This window comes from Nicotiana attenuata, chromosome 1 (genome assembly GCF_001879085.1).
Source record: "Nicotiana attenuata strain UT chromosome 1, NIATTr2, whole genome shotgun sequence".
NCBI lineage: Eukaryota > Viridiplantae > Streptophyta > Magnoliopsida > Solanales > Solanaceae > Nicotiana > Nicotiana attenuata.
The window spans coordinates 109,923,195-109,945,109 of NC_031989.1; the positions used below are offsets into that span (position 1 = coordinate 109,923,195).

At 38.7% G+C, this 21,915-nt stretch overlaps 1 protein-coding gene across 1 annotated transcript in view; it reads left to right on the forward strand.

Moving 5' to 3' along the window:
* LOC109232099 (TOM1-like protein 2) overlaps positions 1–21,915 on the forward strand; it is a 35,327-nt gene that overhangs the window by 7,509 nt on the left and 5,903 nt on the right. The window contains exons 3-5 of the mRNA XM_019397763.1: positions 2,351–2,449; positions 2,557–2,670; positions 3,604–3,764. Coding sequence (XP_019253308.1) covers positions 2,351–2,449; positions 2,557–2,670; positions 3,604–3,764 — 374 coding nt within the window. The remainder of the gene's footprint in view (positions 1–2,350; positions 2,450–2,556; positions 2,671–3,603; positions 3,765–21,915) is intronic.

Genomic DNA, 21,915 nt, shown 5'->3' on the forward strand with positions numbered 1-21,915 from the left:
TTCCAACTAATATATATAAGTCATCAGGCAATCTACCACTGCCAATCCTTTTCCCTGTTTGATTATCCTGAAAAATAAATGATTAGGAAAGAACTCGGTTTTACATATTAGAGCTTTGGTGATGGCACTAACAGATAAAAGATTGACAGAGAACTCAGGGACATGGAGCACAGATGATAGTTTAATATTAGGAGTACAAACGATAAAACCTGTTCCAGAGATAGGTGTTAAAGAACCAATAACCATTGGCTATTTTAACATTATTTCCTTTGAGACACGGGGAATAGTTTTGAATGCCTTTAGAGAAGCCTGTCGTGTGTCTATTTGCACCAGAATCAACAGTCCAAGAATTAAAGTGAGCAGCAAAAACAATACATGATTGCACATGATTGGATGTTGCAGCATTAGCGGAGTCAAGTTTGGCTAGGAGGCGATCGAGAAGATGCATTCGAAGACAAGATTTCTCCAGAAACCGTCTCCTTAACTGTCACCATATTTCTGCCCAATCAGAAGGAAATCTGAAGAAAATTGCTCAAAAATAATTTGCCTTGCTGGAAACCAAATTTGTCTCAATGGAACCTTAATTCTGATGAACGGAAAAATCAAAATTGGTAGGGATAGACTTGGAATGTTCCAGTGACCCTAATAGAAAAGAAAATGCCAAAAACAAAATTGACCAGAAGGAGTTTGTATTGCAGACAGCCACCAAGAGAGAGAAAACTTGACTTCTTTGATAAAAACGAAACCCTAGTGCTGTGAGGGAGATAATCACCTCGAAAAGGCAGCAATGACTTTGATACCATATAGATTTTGAGAAGAAGAAAAGGTTTCTTGTATTTCTGTGTATATTTACATCCCATGAGCAAGGGAATTTATACAAAGCTCCTAATGCTAATTAAGGAAATAAAATAAATCTATACGATCAATCTAGCTATCAAATAAAATCAATATAATCAAATCTTCTGAAATCATGCTAATCAACAATCTCCTAAATAAAAGCAAAACTCCTTGAGTCATGCTAATCAACATATGATTATGTTGGAAGACTAATAAAGTACTGATATAATGAAATACTTGAACCAATATGCTACTTTTACTACTAATAAAGCTCTAGCAACGTAGAGTATTGGTTTCTCTTCAATGTGTAGTCGCCCAGTTGCCTCAATGTTCCTATTATTAACCTCAAGAATCCTACGGCTGGATTTGTAAATTGTCGTGGTCTCTCCGGTGTACTTGACTTTTTCTTACTTTTTATCTAATTATCTACTGTTTTATACTCCCCCGTTTTAGTTTATGTGTCTTAGTTTGACTGGGCACGGAGTTTAAGAAAGTAAGGGGAGACTTTTAGATCTTGTGGCCTTAAACTAAAGATGTGTGTAATGTCCAATTATACCCCTTGAACTTATGGTCTTAAACATGCCATGTGTAATGTTTGAATTAGAGAGTTATACTAAATATAGAAAGTTGCATTTCTTTAAACACACTAAAAATGAAAGTAAGACACATAAATTGAAATAGAAGGATTATATCTTTTCATTTTGACTAAGAAATTCTCAACGTACTATTTATTTTTAACCGTCTCATTTATGTAATACTTCCCTTTGAGTCTGTCTCGAAGAGATGATATCTTACTGTATTTGCCATTTGGAAACTATTTCAATTTTAACGTTCCCATATTAGTTAGGAGATAGAAAGATGAAGGAACATGTGGAACTCTTGCCATCTTTAGTTGTTGGTTGTAAGGAAAATTTTCGTACTTCTGCATATATTTAGCTTATTTGTCAAAAGTCTTTGTTTTTTTAAAACAGTAACATTGACGATTTTTTTTAAAATATGTTGCATTAACTGCGTCCTGATTCTAGTCAACTATAAATGTATATGATCGTCTCTTAAGTGACATATATGCATGTAGCTCTTCGATACAAAATTGCCTATCTGTTGGTTATATCTTTGCTGGTGCTTTCCCAATATTTCTTGTTGACAAGACAATCTGCAGGAAGATACATATTAACAAAAAGAAGAAGATAATCTGCATGAAGATATGGATGTTGAAATGACAACTTTTACTCAAGAAAAAAAAAGTTGGGGATCATTTAGAGGATCGTGGTCAAGCCACAAAATCATATGCAAGTGTTTTTGACACCTTCTTGGTGTATTTATATTGTAAAATATATTTGACTAATCATATATAAATAAATAAATAATTAGGTGGTTGGTTACATTTGTTTATCACTTCAGTTTTATAGGGGTTTATGCTGTTCCTTGAGAATTTTGTTATTCTCTTTGCTTGGCCTGCAAAGTAAAAAATTAACTGGACTCACGGTTAACCTGAGATGTTACCATTTTTCAGCTATTGGAAGCAATTGTGAAGAATTGTGGGGACATTGTGCATATGCATGTTGCTGAGAAAGGTCTTCTTCACCAGATGGTGAAAATTGTAAAGAAGAAGGTGATTGCAGACTCTAAGCGTCCCTTATGTTATGTTAACCCCCTACCCCCCCCCCCCCCTCCCACATAAATTTCTGGCATCAATCTTATACTGTTTTGCAAAAGCAGCCCGACTTTCACGTCAGGGAAAAGATATTAATTTTGGTAGACACTTGGCAAGAAGCTTTTGGAGGACCAAGGGCGAGATATCCACAATATTATGGATCCTATCAGGAGTTGTTGGTAAGATTGTTTTTAACTCTTCTATTAGGTGTACATTTGAAGTTAATTTTCATCGTTATTAGGGGTTGAAATTATTTGTATTTATGTGACGGAGCATCCCGACAAGTTCTGTATGGCTCCAGACATAAAAATTCAGTTTTCTAACTTATCACCTAAGCAGCAACGCTATAATCAATAGGGTTTACTTGGAGAGTAAAAGTTCTCTTTTCCTTGAGTAAGTCATTATGGGTCCGTCGTGTGGAGAGCCCATCACATGATCCGTGGGTTTAAGCACACGTCATGGGTTTGAACCCTTTTGCAGACAATAGTTTCTTGGTATTTAAGTGGAGAAGAGTAGAGGGACGGCCCATTATCCTCTGAGTTTTGAACCATGCACCATTGGTTCTTGGGGATTTTTCGGTTATCAAAAGTTATTCTGACGCCTTCCAAACAATACTAATGGTTTGTACCGGTTGATAATTGATTGGTGTTGGTTGCTAAAATTCCAAAACCAAATGCTTGAACCTACTGACTAAACTTATACAACTAACTGGAGTTTGTCCATGCCCAGTTGCTATGGTAATACTTTCTTTATGCTTGGTTGACACCTCAATTCATAAAAAATGTTTTGCAAATGTAAAAGTTCTCTTGGAAAGTAAGTTAAGCAGTAATTAAATAGGGTTTCACTTGGAGGGTAAAAGTTCTTTTTTTCCTTAAAGTTTTTATGGGGCCTTTTATGAATCATTTTGTGACCTCTGCAAACAATACTAATGGTTTATACCAGTTGGTAATTGGTTGGTGTTGGTTGCTAAAATTCCAAAACCAAATGCTTTTCTGTACTGACTGAACTTCCACTAATATTTGGGAGTTTTGTCCATGCTGGTATTATGTACTTTCTATATGTTTGTTTGACACCTCACATGATGTTTTGCAAATGTATTGCTTGACTTTCAGCGCATTGGAGCCGTATTCCCTCAGAGATCTGAGAGATCAGCACCTGTGTTCACACCTCCTCAAACACATCCACTTGCATCTGATCCACAAAATCTTCAGAAGCCTGAATCTAGACAGGATACAGCAGAGTCTTCAGCAGATGCTGAATATCCCACCTTGAGGTGAATTTTTTTCTATTAATATAAAGAAGGATGTTAAACTATGACCATTTTTGTTTACTGAGGAATTTCCAACATTCTTTCTGTTTCTTTAATTCTATTGCCCAGCTCTCAGCAAACGTAGCTTACAGTGGCGTACGCAGGAATTTTTGTAAGCGGTGTCACCATTAGACGTGAAAAATAAATAAATTAATATAATATCATATTTTAAAAAACAACCAATAAAAATACAACTTAAAAAGGAAGTTGTAATGTGCTGGTCTCTTTGTTATAACTTCGGATCCACTAAATTCCGTGCTTAAACATGAAATGTTCCTAAGGCAGGTTCGAACTCGCGACCTCACTAAGAATACTTCAGCCTCTGACCGGTTATGCTACAGAGCTCATTCTGTGATTCAAAAACCATATGTTGACCTTTTTTTTCCTACTGTGAAAATGGGCTGACGGAGAAAGCAATGACACTCTCCCACTTCCCTAAACATTGTATCATCTTGCAATTCACCACGTGTGCTAGCTTTAATTTCCAACTCTTTTTTTTATTATAATTTTTTGCATAAACAACTTTCTTTATAATTATCTCAAAGCATTTTTTTTTCATGTCTTTTTCAAGTTCTTTTGCAATTCACCACTGATGCTTGAATCAGGGTAAGCTGCGTATATCACACCCCCTTAGGGTGCAGCCCTTTCCCGAACCCTGCGTGAATGCAAGATGCTTCGTGCCCTGGGTTGTCCGTTTTTGTCGTTTTTCAAGTTCTTAAATGATTTACATGTTCTTTTAGTTATTTCTTTTTTTTTTTTTTTGGTAATTATACATTTTGTATTAACCACCAATGTAAATATTTGCAAAGCATAGCAGGTCACCACGACTTGCTTCAAAACTGGGAAAGCATCACAAAAACCTGGACCTCCTGTTCTCCAAGCCTCATTTATACAGATAATCGCACATTACTTACTACTTAATATTTACACTTATTAAGTAGGACTCGTGTATAGCCTTCAGCTCTAATGTTGCACATGCAAGCCACCTGCCTAGATAGGACCTCCCATGTAGTTGCTTTTTTCCCCAAAGATCCTTGCATTTTGCTCGATCCACACTGTGTGAATATACTCTGCGTAGACTAATTTGAGTAGCCTGGCCATCTGCGATCTACCCTTAGTCTTCATTACAATCCATTGTTGCCTAACATTCCAAGATCCTGCATAAGGATGCTGTATTTAAAGCCCAGTGCATGAGCCTGTTCCATAGATTGCTGCTATAACCACACTCTGCACAAATGTGGTTCCTTGTTTCAGGAGTTTGATTGCAGAAGCAGCATGTATCATCTATTTGAACACCCCAATTCTTCAATCTATCCGCAGTTAGAATTCTTCCTTGAACTTGTAGCCACATAGTGAAGATTGCCTTTAGTCTTGTTTGATTCTGGCACATTAATCCTTTCCATGGAACTTTTGGCAAGGTCCCTAGTAATTGCAAGTACACCTGTTTGATTACAGTGCTGTGCTGATCCTGCCCACTGCTAATATGACTCAGATTATTTCTAGCCCCAAATATTTTTCTGACCATCCAGCATGCCTGTTTTGGGACTCCCATGCTTGTAAAAACTTGGTCTTTGATGTAATAGCTATGTATCAATTTGATCCAAAGCTTATCTTTCTTGTTTGCCAATTCCCAACATGTTTTGGTTATAGCAACTTTGTTCCATAAAGTCAGGTTGATCAAATTTAGGACCCCTGCTGCTCTAGGTGAACACATCCTATCCCAAGCAACCAAAGATTTTTTGGTTATTGTATTCACCACCGACCAAACATAGCTTGTGCAGTAGGCTTCAATTGCTTTAATGACTTTAGCAGTAATGATAAAGATTTGAGCCCAATAAGCTTGTATGCCAAAGTTCACAGTTTGAACCAATTGAATTCTGCATATGAAAGTTTCTTTGCTGTCCATGAGGAGATTCTGGCCACTATTTTGTCTATAAGAGGCTGCCGCTGCAGCACTTAAAGCTTCTTAGTGGCAAGTGGTATGCCTAGATTTTTGAAAGGCAGGATCCCTTGACTGTATCCCAAAGTCTGTTGAATGTCTTGCTTCAGTTCAGTGCTAACCCCTCCATAGTAAATAGAGCTTTTGGCTAGATTTGCTTTAAGTCCAGATGCTTCTGAAAAGGTGTTGAATTTGCTGTGCAGTAGTTCTACAGAAGTAGCATCCCTTCTTGTAAATAAAAAGGAGATCATCAGCAAAGCTCAAATGAGTCAGATCAAGCCTTGAGCACATAGGATGATAGTGAAAGGACTTCTCCTGCTTGAGTGTTTTCAAGTTCCTGCTCAGATATTCCATTGCTATGGCAAAAAGAAAAGGAGACATGGGATCTCCTTGCCTGAGTGCTCTAGCTGCATCAAATGGTTTTGTGGTCTCCCCATTGATAAGTATAAAAGTTCACAGTTGACACACATTCTAATATCCACCTAGTGAATTGGTCTGGAAAGCCTAAGCCTTCTAGAACTTGATGCAAGTACCTCCAATCAATTGTATCATATGCCTTCTGAATATCTACCTTGATGAGACACCTACGATATATATTTTTCCTGGAGTAGGCTTTAACTAACTCATGAGCTAGTCGAACATTATTTGCAACCTTCTGCCTGGTATAAAGCCTGTCTGAGTATCAGAACTTATTGAAGCTATGCCTTTTGCAGCATGTTTGCACGAACTTTAGCTATTAGTTTGTAAGAACTCCGGAAGGAGCAATGCCTGTACTCTTTAATACTTGAAGGATTAGGAACCTTTGGAAGCAGAGTGACAGCTGTGCAGTTAATTGCTCTGAATAGCTTTCCTGATTGAAAGAAATCTTTAACTGCATGACAAACTTCAGAGCTGATTAGTGGCCAGGTTTTTTGTAAAACAGTGCATCCATCATATATTTCCTGGTCTGTGCACATAGGTTTACCTCCTGCATATGTGTGAGCACAGGTCCAGGTCTCATCACCTGCTTATTCACTGCTGGTAGTTGGACTGTAGCAGAGCCCATCAGAGACTTGTAAAAAGCAATTACTTCTTCTTGGATCTGGTTTTGGTCAGTCAGTCCGTCTCCATAAGCATTAGTCAATTATGTAATTACTTTTCTTTGCCTTCTTTCCTTCATTACAGCTGAGAAATACTTGGAGTTTGAATCTCCAAGTCTTATCCATTTAGCTCTAGATTTCTGCTGAAGGATATCCTCCTCTATCAATGACCATTTTTCCAAACTTTCTATAAGAAGTCTCTCCTCAGTTGCTAAATCATCTGAATAGCATCTGTTTAAGTGATCTTGTGTATCATGGAGCTTATGTCTGATGTGCTCCAAACTATCTGTTATGCCTCTGAATTCAGCTTTATTAAGTTGCCTCAGCAGTGGCCTAAGTGCCTTCAGTTTATACCAAATGTCCTTCATTGGATCTGCATTCAGTTGTTCCTTCCATACTTCTTCTACCAGTGGCAAGAAATCTGCATGATCAGCCCACACATTAAAGAACTTGAATGGAATCTTGCCACTTGGTTCAGCCCTTCTCACGGCAATCACCATGGGTGCATGATATGAGATGAATGACATTTTGTATTCTACTTCCATACGACCATATGCATGCATCCATTCATCATTCCCAATTGCTCTGTCAATCCTGCTATAAACTCTATCAGTGCCTTGTTGCTTGTTAGACCATGTATAAAATCCACCCTTCCAAGGAAGTTTATTCAAGTTTAAGATCTGCATACAGCCTGAGAAATCTTGGACTTCATTGCTTGTTACTCGATTTCCATAAAGCCTGTCCTGTGTTGTTAACACTGAGTTAAAATCTCTCCAAATGATTCATGGTTTGGAACTTTGTACTGCTAGTGTTTGCAGATGCAGCCACAAAGGTTTCCTCTGATCAATTGTGTTAAATCCATAAATGACTGTCATAAGGCAGTTTAATAGAAGCTTTCTTCCTATAACATTACAATGCATAGATTGCTCAGTTTGGTCTAGCACTGTTATATCATAGAAAGTAGGATCCCACAGCACCCAAATTCTCCCATTAACAGCCTGATCATAGTTATATCTAGCATGCCATCCTGGCATAACCAAGTGGGATATATGATCAGCCTTATCCTTTTTGACTATAGTTTCTTCTAAACCTACTAACTTTATCTTATTCTCCTTTATATAGGTATTCAACTCTTTTTGTTTATATCTTTTATTGATACCTCTTATATTCCACACCATCCAAGACATCAAGGGGGATGTGGAGGGCCACCTGTAGAAGGTGGCTTCAAGTTTGCCAACACAGCTACACTTGATTGCTGAGAAGGTCTATGCTTTCCATGTGTTAGCACAGCTTTAGCATAGTTCATTGGCACCCCACTAATTTCTACTGCAATCTTCCCTTTTGCCATTTGCCTTTGCAGACCTTCCTCTGACATTTGATCTTCAACAATATCCTCTGATTTGTTAGGTGCAGTCCCAGGTTCCTTGCTTGGGATCACTGCCTGTTCTTGGCCATTTCCTGAAGTAGAAGCTAACACAGCTCCTGTAGTCCTCCATATCTGCTTCACTGGTTGAGGCCTCTTTTTTCTGGGCTGTTGGTCCTGCTTAACCCCTTCCTTGATGTTTTTTGCACAATCATGCCCAATTTTTAAGCATTTTCCACAAAATTCTGGTTTCCAGTCACATTCAGCTGGTTGCTCAAAAATTCTGCATGATTCATCCATGACTGACACCTTGGTAGTGGTATGGTAACATTCACTTTGATAAGTATTCTGGCAAAAGAGATTCTCGATTGTTTAGCAGTGCACTCGTCTGCAAACATTGGAATTCCTATAATACTAGCAATACGACTCAAAGGGTTACCTCCCCAGCAGTTCATAGGAAGCTTAGGAAATCTTACCCATAGTGGTATCTCAATCAAAAGTTCTGAGCCAAATCAAACTGTGGAGTCCATTGCTTCATAATCATGGGCCTATTATTAACTGTATATGGACCGGAACACATAATTTCGTTCATATCTGCCATGGATTGGAACTTGACAATGAAATGACCATCATCATGATAGTATAAATCCCGCATAGACACTGCATTCAATATCTGATTTATGTATCTACGCATATAGTTATACCCTGGTTTTTCTCCAATTACATTGATAATTAGGGCACGCTTCCATTTCAGAGCTTTCTTCTCTAGTTCTGATTTCTCAAGCTTAGCTACTAGATTCCCTTCTACAAGCTTAGGGGTTATGTAGTTCAAGGCCATACCATTAGCTGATGATCTGTTACCAGTGAATAATCCTGCCCAAGTAGACTCCTTAGGCTCCTCAGGCAATGTAACAGTAACTGGTGCTGGTGATGGTGCTTGAGTTGCAACCTCCTGCTCCTTACTACTCAATGAAACAGTAGCTACTCGAGAAATCGGAGGTGTGACACTACCCCTTAGGTCAACATGCAGAGGAATAGGACTCTGATTTGCCTGCTTTTGCTGTTGACTAGCCAAAGCAGAAGCTCCAACATAAGGGATCTGAGTGAGGATTCCAGATCCTACCTGGGTCTTTGGGGCTCCAGAAATGGATTCCATAACAGCTGACGAGCTTCCTCCTGTGGTTTTGAGTTTTGGAATTTTGTCATCCACCTTGATTTGTTCCTTCTTAGGACGGCTGCAAGACTTCTTTCCTGCCATTGACGTGATCGGCACACGTTAGCTTAAACTACTCCGAGAGGACAGGAGAGAAGAAAATCTTTTAGTTATGTGAGAATGCACGGGAGAAAAATATTATTATTGATTAATTAAGACAATGATACACTGAGCCCTATATATACACAATACATGTCCTACTCCTAATACATATGGGATTAGGGTTATCTACTACTATTTACACAATGAAACTAACACTCCCCCTCAAGCTGGTGCATATAAATCATATGTACCGAGCTTGTTACATATATAACTAATACGAGGACCAGTGAGGGACTTGGTGAAAATATCAGCAAGCTGATCATTTGACTTTACAAATTTTGTAGCAATATCTCCCGAGAGTATCTTTTCTCTAACAAAGTGACAGTCAATCTCGATGTGTTTAGTTCTCTCATGGAACACTGGATTTGACGCAATATGAAGAGCAGCTAGATTATCACACACAAGTCCCATCTGACTAATCTCATCAAATTTCAACTCCTTGAGCAACTGTTTGATCCAAATTAGCTCACATGTGGCAATAGCCATTGCTCGATATTCTGTTTCTGCACTAGACCGAGCAACCACATTCTGTTTCTTGCTCTTCTAAGACACCAAATTTCCTCCTACTAAGACAAAATATCCAGACGTAGAACGTCTATCAGAAGGTGATCCTGCCCAATCAGCATCTGAGTATCCAACGATCTGCTCATGGCCTCGATCTTCAAACAATAAGCCTTTGCGTGGAGCTGATTTTATATACCGAAGAATGCGGACAACTGCATCCCAATGACTATCATAGGGAGAATCCATAAACTGACTCACAACACTCAGAAGAAAGGAAATGTCAGGTCTAGTCACTGTGAGGTAATTTAATTTACCAACCAACCGCCTATATCTTGCAGGATCGCTAAGAGGCTCCCCCTGTTCTGGCAGAAGTTTAGAATTCGGATCCATCGGAGTATCAACAGGTCTACAACCTATCATTCCTGTCTCCTCAAGAATATCTAAGGCATACTTCCGTTGTGAGATCACAATACCTGAGCTAGACTTAGCGACCTCAATACCCAGAAAATATTTTAATCTACCCAGATCCTTAGTCTGAAAGTGCTGAAAGAGATGTTGCTTCAACTTCCTAATACCATCCTGATCATTGCCGGTAATGACAATAACGTCAACATAAACGACCAGATAAATACAGAGATTTGAAGCAGAATATCGATAAAATACAGAGTGATCAGCTTCACTACGAGTCATGCCAAACTCCTGAATAACTGTGTTGAACTTACCAAACCAGGCTCGAGGAGACTGCTTTAGACCATAGAGGGACCGGCGCAACCGACATACAAGACCACTAGACTCCCCCTGAGCAACAAAACCAAGTGGTTACTCCATATAAACCTTATGAGGTCACCGTGAAGAAAAACATTCTTAATGTCCAACTGATAGAGAGGCCAATGGCGAACAGCAGCCATACAACGGAGTGTTAATCCTGAAGATGTGTGTTTACGTGCTTTGTACTGAAGAAACTCAATATAATCCGGTAAAGAAACCATCTGAGTTGGATTCATTGCATTTAATCCAACCGATTGTGCGTTAAAGGCTTCAGGTACGAATTCCATTATCTGGGCAGAAAATTACTGGGATCACTGTTCACGCCGAAAAAATCACTGTAGCTCGCCGGAAAAAAACTCAAAGTGGTCGGAATTTGATTTGAACTAGATGGGTAGGCTCGGAATTGTGAGTAGAGAAATCTGTCCTGAAGAAGTTTCGCGAAAAAGTGGCCGGAAAAGGGGCCACGCGCCGGCGCGTGGGGTCGGAGCTTCGCCGGAAAATTTCTTCCGGCGGCGCGTGGGGGGTCTTCTGACGGAGATATTTTAATGGGTTGGTTGCCAGAGGCCGATCTACTTCGTGGTGGTGTTGGTTTTTTGCACAACACTGATGAAAAGTGATGTTTTGTTACGGACAACCTCTTTAGTCGCCGGAAAATTGCACGGTAACGAGGTCTTTCTTCCCGGAGGCCGCTGGAATGATGCACAGCAACAATTTCTCAGCTTGGTTTGGTAAGTTCAGCACAGTTATTCTGGAGTTTGGCATGACTCGTAGTGAAGCTGATCACTCTGTATTTTATCGACATTCTGCTTCAAATCTCTGTATTTATCTGGTCGTTTATGTTGACGATATTGTTATTACCGGCATGATCAGATGGTATTAGTAAGTTAGAAAACATCTCTTTCAGCACTTTCAGACTAAGGATCTGGGCAGATTAAAGTATTTTCTGGGTATTGAGGTCGCTCAGTCTAGCTCGGGTATTGTGATCTCACAACGGAAGTTGCCTTAGATATTCTTGAGGAAACAGGAATGACAGGTTGTAGACCTGTTGACACTCCGATGGATCCGAATTCTAAACTTCTTGCCAGGACAGGGGGGAGCCTCTTAGCGATCCTGCAAGATATAGGCGGTTGGTTGGTAAATTAAATTACCTCACAGTGACTAGACCTGACATTTCCTTTCCTGTGAGTGTTGTGAGTCAGTTTATGGATTCTCCATGTGATAGTCATTGGGATGCTGTTGTTCGCATTCTTCGGTATTTAAAATCAGCTCCAAGAAAAGGCTTATTGTTTGAAGATCGAGGCCATGAGCAGATCGTTGGATACTCAGATGCTGATTGGGCAGGATCACCTTCTGATAGACGTTCTACGTCTGGATATTGTGTCTTAGTAGGAGGAAATTTGGTGTCTTGGAAGAGCAAGAAACAGAATGTGGTTGCTCGGTCTAGTGCAGAAGCAGGAATATCGAGCAATGGCTATGGCCACGTGTGAGCTAATTTGGATCAAACAGTTGCTCAAGGAGCTAAAATTTGGTGAGATTAGTCAGATGGGACTTGTGTGTGATAATCAAGCTGCTCTTCATATTGCGTCAAATCCAGTGTTCCATGAGAGAACAAAACACATCGAGATTGACTGTCACTTTGTTAGAGAAAAGATACTCTCAGGAGATATTGCTACAAATTTGTAAAGTCAAATGATCAGCTTGCTGATATTTTCACCAAGTCCTCACTGGTCCTCGTATTAGTTATATATTGTAACAAGCTCGGTACATTATGATTTATATGCACCAGCTTGAGGGGGAGTGTTAGTTTCATTGTGTAAATAGTAGTAGAATAACCCTAATCCCATAATGTATTAGGAGTAGGACATGTATTGTGATTATATAGGGCTCAGTGTATCATTGTCTTAATTAATCAATAATAATATTTTTCTCCCGTGCATTCTCACATAACTAAAAGATTTTTTCTCTCCTGTCCTCTCGGAGTAGTTTAAGCTAACGTGTGCCGATCACGTCAATGGCAGGAAAGAAGTCTTGCAGCCGTCCTAAGAAGGAACAAATCAAGGTGGATGACAAATTCCAAAACTCAAAACCACAGGAGGAAGCTCGTCAGCTGTTATGGAATCCATTCTGGAGCCCCAAAGACCCAGGTAGGATCTGAATCCTCACTCAGATCCCTTATGTTGGAGCTTCTGCTTTGGCTAGTTCAACAGCAAAAGCAGGCAAATTCAGAGTCCTATTCCTCTGCATGTTGACCTAAGGGTAGTGTCACACCTCCGATTTTCTCGAGTAGCTACTGTTTCATTGAGTAGTAAGGAGCAGGAGGTTGCAACTCAAGCACCATCACCAGCACCAGTTACTGTTACATTGCCTGAGGAGCCTAAGGAGTCTACTTGGGCAGGATTATTCACTGGTAACAGATCATCAGCTAATGGTATGGCCTTGAACTACATAACCCCTAAGCTTGTAGAAGGGAATCTAGTAGCTAAGCTTGAGAAATCAGAACTAGAGAAGAAAGCTCTGAAATGGAAGCGTGCCCTAATTATCAATGTAATTGAGAAAAACCAGGGTATAACTATATGCGTAGATAACATAAATCAGATATTGAATGCAGTGTCTATGCGGGATTTATACTATCATGATGATGGTCATTTCATTGTCAAGTTCCAATCCATGGCAGATATGAACGAAATTATGTGTTCCGGTCCATATACAGTTAATAATAGGCCCATGATTATGAAGCAATGGACTCCACAGTTTGATTTGGCTCAGAACTTTTGATTGAGATACCACTATGGGTAAGATTTCCTAAGCTTCCTATGAACTGCTGGGAGGTAACCCTTTGAGTCGTATTTGCTAGTATTATAGGAATTCCAATGTTTGCAGACGAGTGCACTGCTAAACAATCGAGAATCTCTTTTGCCAGAATACTTATCAAGTGAATGTTACCATACCCTACCAAGGTGTCAGTCCATGGATGAATCATGCAGATTTTTGAGCAACCAGCTGAATGTGACTGGAAACCAGAATTTTGTGGAAAATGCTTAAAAAATTGGCATGATTTGTGCAAAAAAACATCAAGGAAGGGGTTAAGCAGGACCAACAGCCAAAAAAAGAGGCCTCAACCAGTGAAGCAGATATGGAGGACTACAGGAGCTGTGTTAGCTTCTACTTCAGGAAATGGCCAAGAACAGGCAGTGATCCCAAGCAAGGAACCTGGGACTGGCACCTAACAAATCAGAGGATATTGTTGAAGATCAAATGTCAGAGGAAGGTCTGCAAAGGCAAATGGCAAAAGGGAAGATTGCAGTAGAAAATTAGTGGGGTGCCAATGAACTATGCTAAAGCTGTGCTAACACATGGAAAGCATAGACCTTCTCAGCAATCAAGTGTAGCTGTGTTGGCAAACTTGAAGCCACCTTCTACAGGTGGCCCTCCACATCCCCTTGATGTCTTGGATGGTGTGGAATATAAGAGGTATCAATAAAAGATATAAACAAAAAGAGTTGATACTATATAAAGGAGAATAGATAAAGTTAGTAGTTTAGAAGAAACTATAGTCAAAAAGGATAAGGCTGATCATATATCCCACTTGGTTATGCCAGGCTGGCATGCTAAATATAACTATGATCAGGCTGTTAATGGGAGAGAATTTGGCGTGTGGGGATCCTACTTTCTATGATATAACAGTGCTAGACCAAACTGAGCAATCTATGCATTGTAATGTTATAGGAAGGAAAGCTTCTTATTAAACTGCCTTTTGACAGTCATTTTATGGATTTAAACACAATTGATCAGAGGAAAACCTTTGTGGCTGCATCTGCAAACACTAGCAGTACAAAGTTCCAAACCATGAATCATTTGGAGAGATTTTTAACTCAGTGTTAAAAACAGGACAGGCTTTATGGAAATCGAGTAACAAGCAATGAAGTCCAAGATTTCTCAGGCTGTATGCAGATCTTTAAACTTGAATAAACTTCCTTGGAAGGGTGGATTTTATACATGGTCTAACAAGCAACAAGGCACTGATAGATTTATAGCAGGATTGACAGAGCAATTGGGAATGATGAATGGATGCATGCATATGGTCGTATGGAAGTAGAATACAAAAATGTCATTCATCTCATATCATGCACCATGGTGATTGCCGTGGAGAAGGGCTGAACCAAGTGGCAAGAATTCCATTCAAGTTCTTTAATGTGTGGGCTGATCATGCAGATTTCTTGCCACTGGTAGAAGAAGTATGGAAGGAACAACTGAATGCAGATCCAATGAAGGACATTTGGTATAAACTGAAGGCACTTAGGCCACTGCTGAGGCAACTTAATAAAGCTGAATTCAGAGGCATAACAGATAGTTTGGAGCACATCAGACATAAGCTCCATGATACACAAGATCACTTAAACAGATGCTATTCAGATGATTTAGCAACTGAGGAGAGACTTCTTATAGAAAGTTTGGAAAATGGTCATTGATAGAGGAGGATATCCTTCAGCAGAAATCTAGAGCTAAATGGATAAGACTTGGAGATTCAAACTTCCAAGTATTTCTCAGCTGTAATGAAGGAAGAAGGCAAGAAAAGTAATTACATAATTGACTAATGCTTATGGAGACGGACTGACTGACCAAAACCAGATCCAAGAAGAAGTAATTGCTTTTTACAAGTCTCTGATGGGCTCTGCTACAGTCCAACTACCAGCAGTGAATAAGCAGGTATGAGACCTGGACCTGTTGCTCACACATATTGCAGGAGGTAAACCTATGTGCACAGACCAGGAAATATATGATGGATGCACTGTTTTACAAAAAACCTGGCCACTAATCAGCTCTGAAGTTTGTCATGCAGTTAAAGATTTCTTTCAATCAGGAAAGCTATTCAGAGCAATTAACTGCACAGCTGTCACTCTGCTTCCAAAGGTTCCTAATCCTTCAAGTATTAAGAGTACAGGCATTGCTCCTTCCGGAGTTCTTACAAACTAATAGCTAAAGTTCGTGCAAACATGCTGCAAAAGGCATAGCTTCAATAAGTTCTGATACTCAGACAGGCTTTATACCAGGCAGAAGGTTGCAAATAATGTTCGACTAGCTCATGAGTTAGTTAAAGCCTACTCCAGGAAAAAATATATATCGTAGGTGTCTCATCAAGGTAGATATTCAGAAGGCATATGATACAATTGATTGGAGGTACTTGCATCAAGTTCTAGAAGGCTTAGGCTTTCCAGACCAATTCACTAGTGGATTATTAGAATGTGTGTCAACTGTGAACTTTTATACTTATCAATGGGGAGACCACAAAACCATTTGATGCAGCTAGAGCACTCAGGCAAGGAGATCCATGTCTCCTTTTCTTTTTGCCATAGCAATGGAATATCTGAGCAGGAACTTGAAAACACTCAAGCAGGAGAAGTCCTTTCACTATCATCCTATGTGCTCAAGGCTTGATCTGACTCATTTGAGCTTTGCTGATGATCTCCTTTTATTTACAAGAAGGGATGCTACTTCTGTAGAACTACTGCACAGCAAATTCAACACCTTTTCAGAAGCATCTGGACTTAAAGCAAAACTAGCCAAAAGCTCTATTTACTATGGAGGGGTTAGCACTGAACTGAAGCAAGACATTCAACAGACTTTGGGAATACAGTCAAGGGATCCTGCTTTTCAAAAATCTAGGCATACCACTTGCCACTAAGAGCTTTAAGTGCTGCAGCGGCAGCCTCTTATAGACAAAATAGTGGCCAGAATCTCCTCATGGACAGCAAAGAGAACTTTCATATGCAGATTCAATTGGTTCAAACTGTGAACTTTGGCATACAAGCTTATTGGGCTCAAATCTTTATCATTACTGCTAAAGTCATTAAAGCAATTGAGCTACTCGCACCAAGCTATGTTTTGGTCGGTGGTGAATACAATAACCAAAAAATCTTTGGTTGCTTGGGATAGGATGTGTTTTCACCTAGAGCAGCAGGGGTCCTAAATTTGATCACCTGACTTTATGGAACAAAAGTTGCTATAACCAAAACATGTGGGAATTGGAAACAAGAAAGAATAAGCTTTGGAATCAAATTGATACATAGCTATTACATCAAAGACCAAGTTTTACAAGCATGGGAGTCCCAAAACAGGCATGCTGGCATGGTCAGAAAAATATTTGGGGGTAGAAATAATCTGGAGTCATATTAGCAGTGGGGCAGGATCAGCACAGCACTGTAATCAAACAGGCTGTACTTGCATATTACTAGGGACCTTGCCAAAAGTTCCATGGAAAGGATTAAGTGTGCAGAATCAAACAAGACTAAAGGCATCTTCACTATGTGGCTACAAGTTCAAGGAAGAATTCTAACTGCGGATAGATTGAAGAATTGGGGTTTCAAATAGATGATACATGCTGCTTCTGCCAATCAAACCCCTGAACAAGGAACCACATTGTGTTGCAGAGTGTGGTTATTAGCAGCAATCTATGGAACAGTGCTCATGCCACTGGGCTTTAAATACAGCATCCTTATGCAGGATTTGGAATGTTTAGGCAACAATGGATTGTAATGAAGACTAAGGGTTAGATCGCAGATGGCCAGGCTACTCAAATTAGTCTACGCAGAGTATATTCACCACAGTGTGGATCGAGCAAAATGCAAAGGTCTTTTGGGGAAAAAAGCAACTACATGGGAGGTCCTATCTAGGCAGGTGGCTTGCATGTGCAACATTAGAGCTGAAGGCTATACACGAGTCCTACTTAATAAGTTGTAAATATTAATAGTAAGTAATGTCGCGATTATCTGTATAAATGAGGCTTGGAGAAAGGGGTCCAGTTTTGTGATGCTTTCCCAGTTTTTGAAGCAAGTCGTGGTGACCTGCTATGCTTTGCCAAATATTTACATTGGTGGTTAATACAAAATGTATAATTACTCAAAAAAAAAAAAAAAGAAATAACTAAAAGACATGTAAATCATTTAAGAACTTGAAAAAACGACAAAAACGGAAACAATCCCAGGGCACGAAGCATCTTGCATTCACGCAGTGTTTCGGGTAAAGGGCTGCACCCTAAGGGGGTGTGATATACGCAGCTTACCCTGATTCAAGATCAGTGGTGAATTGCAAAAGAACTTGAAAAAGACATGAAAAAAAAATTGCTTTGAGATAATTATAAAGAAAGTTGTTTATGCAAAAAATTATAATAAAAAAAAAGAGTTGGAAATCTTAAAGCTAGCACACTGGTGAATTGGCAAGATGATTACAATGTTTAGGGAAGTGGAGAGTGTCATTGCTTTCTCCGTCAGCCCATTTTCACAGTAGGAAAAAAAAGGTCAACATATGGTTTTTGAATCACAGAATGAGCTCTGTAGCATAACCGGTCAGAGCTGAAGTATTCTTAGTGAGGTGTCGCGGAGTTCGAACCTGCTTAGGAACATTTCATGTTTAAGCACGGAATTTAGTGGATCCGAAGTTATAACAAGAGACCAGCACATTACAACTTTCCTTTTTAAGTTTATTTTTTATTGGTTGTTTTTTTTTTAAATATGATATTATATTTAATTTATTTATTTTTCACGTTCTAATGGTTGACACCGCTTTACAAAAATTCTGCGTACGCCACTGTAAGCTAACGTTTTGCTGAGACTGGGCAATAGAATTAAAGAAACAGAAAGAATGTTGGGAAATTCCTCAGTAAACAAAAATAGGTCATAGTTTAACATCCTTCTTTATATTAATAGAAAAAAATTTCACCTCAAGGTGGGATATTCAGCATCTTGCTGAAGACTCTGCTGTATCCTGTCTAGATTCAGGTCTTTGAAGATTTTGTGGATCTAGATGCTAGTGGATTGTGTTTGAGGAGGTGTGAAACACAGGTGCTGATCTCTCAGATCTCTGATGGAATACGGCTCCAAATGCGTGAAAGTTCAAGCAATACATTTGCAAAACATTCATGTAGGTGGTCAAAACAACATATAGAAAGCTACATAATACCAGCATGGACAAAACCCAATATTAGTGGAAGTTCAGTCAGTACAGAAAAGCATTTGGTTTTGGAATTTTAGCAACCAACACCCCACCAATTACCAACTGGTATAAATTAGTATTTGTTTGCAGAGGTCACAAAATGATTCATAAAAGGCCCCATAAAAAACTTTAAGGAAAAAAAGAACATTTTACCCTCCAAGTGAAACCCTATTTAATTCTGCTTAACTTACTTTCCAGAGAGAAACTTTTACATTTGCAAACATATTTTTTATGAATTGAGGTGTCAACCAAGCAATAAAGAAAGTATTACATAGCAATGGCATGGACAAACCTCGTTTAGTTGTATTAAGTTTTAGTCAGTAGGTTCAAGCTATTTGGGTTTTTGAATTTTTAGCAACCAACACCAATCAATTATCAACCGGTACAACCATTAGTATTGTTTGGAGGCGTCAGAATAACTTTTGATAACCGAAAAATCCCCAAGAACCAATGGTGCATGGTGTTCAAAACTCAGAGGATAATGGGGCCGCCTCTTACTCTTCTCCACTTAATTACAAAGAATATTGTCTGCAAAAGGTTACAAACCCTGACGTGTGCCTTAAACGCACGGATCATGTGATGGTCTTCACAGACGGACCCATATGACTTACTCAAGGAAAAGAGAACTTTTACTTCTCCAAGTAAACCCTATGATTATAGGTTTGCTGCTTAGGTGATAAGTTAGAAAGACTGGGGGGGGAATTTTTTATGTCATGGAGCATACAGAACTTGTCGGGTGCCCGTACATAAATACAAATAATTTCAACCCCTAATAACGATGAAATTAACTCAATGTACCACTAATAGAAAGTTAAAAAAACAATCCTTACCAACAACTCTGATAGATTCCATAATATTGTGGATATCTGCCCTTGGTCCCTCCAAAAGCTTCTTGCAACGTGTCTACCAAAATTTAATATCTTTTACCTGACGTGAAAGTGAGGGCTGCTTTTGCAAAAACAGTATAAGATTGAATGCCAAGAAATTTTGTGGGGGGGGGGGGGGGGAAGGGGGTTAACATAAATAAGGGACGCTTAGAGGTCTTGCAATCACCTTCTTTTTACAATTTTTCACCATCTGGTGAGAAGACCTTTCTCAGCAACATGCTATTATGCACAATGTCCCCACAAATTTTAACAATTTGCTTCCAATGCTGAAAAAATGGTAACAATCTCAGGCTTAACCGTGAGTCGCAGTTAATTTTTACTTTGCAGGCAAGCAAAGAGAATAACAAAATTCTCAAGAAAGATAACCCTATATAAAGCTGAAGTGATTAAACAAATGTAACAACACCTAATTATTTATTTTTTATATATGATTAGTCAAATATATTTTACAATATAAATACAACCACAGAAGGTGTCAAAAAACACTTGCAATATGATTTTGTGGGCTTGGACCAACGTACCTCTAAATGATCCCCAACTTTTTTTTCTTGAAGTAAAAAGTTTGTCAATTCTCAACCATCCATACTTCATGCAGATTTATCTTCTTCTTTTTTGTTAATATGTATCTTCCTGCGATTGTCTTTGTCAAACAAGAAATATTGGGAAAAGCACAGCAAGATATAAACCAACAGATAGGCCAATTTTGTACTCGAAGAAGCTACTGCTTATATGTCACTTTAAGAACCGATCATATACATTTATAGTTGACTAGAATCAGGACACGCAAGTTATGCACATATTTTAAAAAAAAACCCCCCTCTTCGTCAATGTTTACTGTTTTAAAAAAACAAAGACTTTTGACAAATAAGCTAAAATTATATGCAGGAATGTACGGAAAAATTTTCTTACACAACAACTAAAATGGCAAGAGTTTCCACATGTTTCCTTCATCTTTCTATCTCCTACTAATTATGGGAACGTTAAATTGATAATTAGTTTCCAAATTGGCAAATACAGTAAGACTATCATCTCTTCGGAGACAGACTCAAGGGAAGTATTACATAAATGAAGACGGTTAAAAAATAAATAGTTACGTTGAGAATTTTCTTAGTCAAAATGAAAAGATATAATCTTTCTATTTTCAATTTTATGTTTGTCTTACTTTCATTTTTAGTGTGTTTTAAAGAAATGCAACTTTCTATATTTAGTTATAACTTCTCTAATTTCAAACATTACAACATGGCATGTTTAAGACCATAATTCAAGGGGTATAATTGGACATTACACACATCTTTAGTTTTAAGGCACAAGACTTAAAAAGTCTCCCCTTACTTTCTTAAACTCCGTGCCCAGTCAAACTAAGACAACATGTAAACTAAAACGGGGGAGTATAAAAAGTAGATAATTAGAATAAAAGTAAGAAAAGTCAAGTCACCGGGGAGAGGACACGGACAATTTACTAATCAGCGTAGGATTCTTGAGGTTAATATTAGGACATTGAGGCAACTGGGCGACTACACATTGAGAGAAACCAATACTTCTACGTTGCTAGGCTTTAATTTAGTGTAAAAGTAGCATATTGGTTTCAAGTATTTCATTATATCAGTCTTTATTAGTTCTTCCAACATAATCATATGTTGATTAGCATGATCAAGGAAGTTTTGCTTTTATTTAGGAGTTGTGATTAGATGATTTCAGAGATTTGATTATATTGGATTATTATTGATAGCTAGATTGATGTATAGATTTATTTTATTTCCTTATTAGCATTAGGAGCTTTGGTATAAATTCCTTGCTCATGGGATGTAAATTACACGAAACAAGAAACCTTTATTCTTCTTCTTCAAAATTATAGGTATCCAAGTCATTGCTGCTTTTCGAGTGATTATCTCCTCACAGCACTAGGGTTTGTTTTTTATTCAAAGAGTCAAGTTTTCTTCTCTCTGGTGGCTGTCTTGCATACCAAACTCCTTCTGGTCAATTTTTGTTTTTGGCATTTTCTTTTCTTATTAGGGTTCATGGAACTTCGCAAGTTATCCCTACGCAATTTTTGATTTTTTCCGTCATCAGAATTAGGTTCCATTGAGACAAATTTGGTTTCAGCAAGGCAAATTATTTTGAGCAATTTTTCTTCAGATTTTCCTTCTGATTGGGCAGAAATATGGTGACAGTTAGGAACGGTTTCTGGAAGAATCTTGTCTTCGAATGCATCTTCTCGATCGCCTCCTAGCAAACTTGAACTTCCGCTAATGCTGCAACATATCTCTCTCT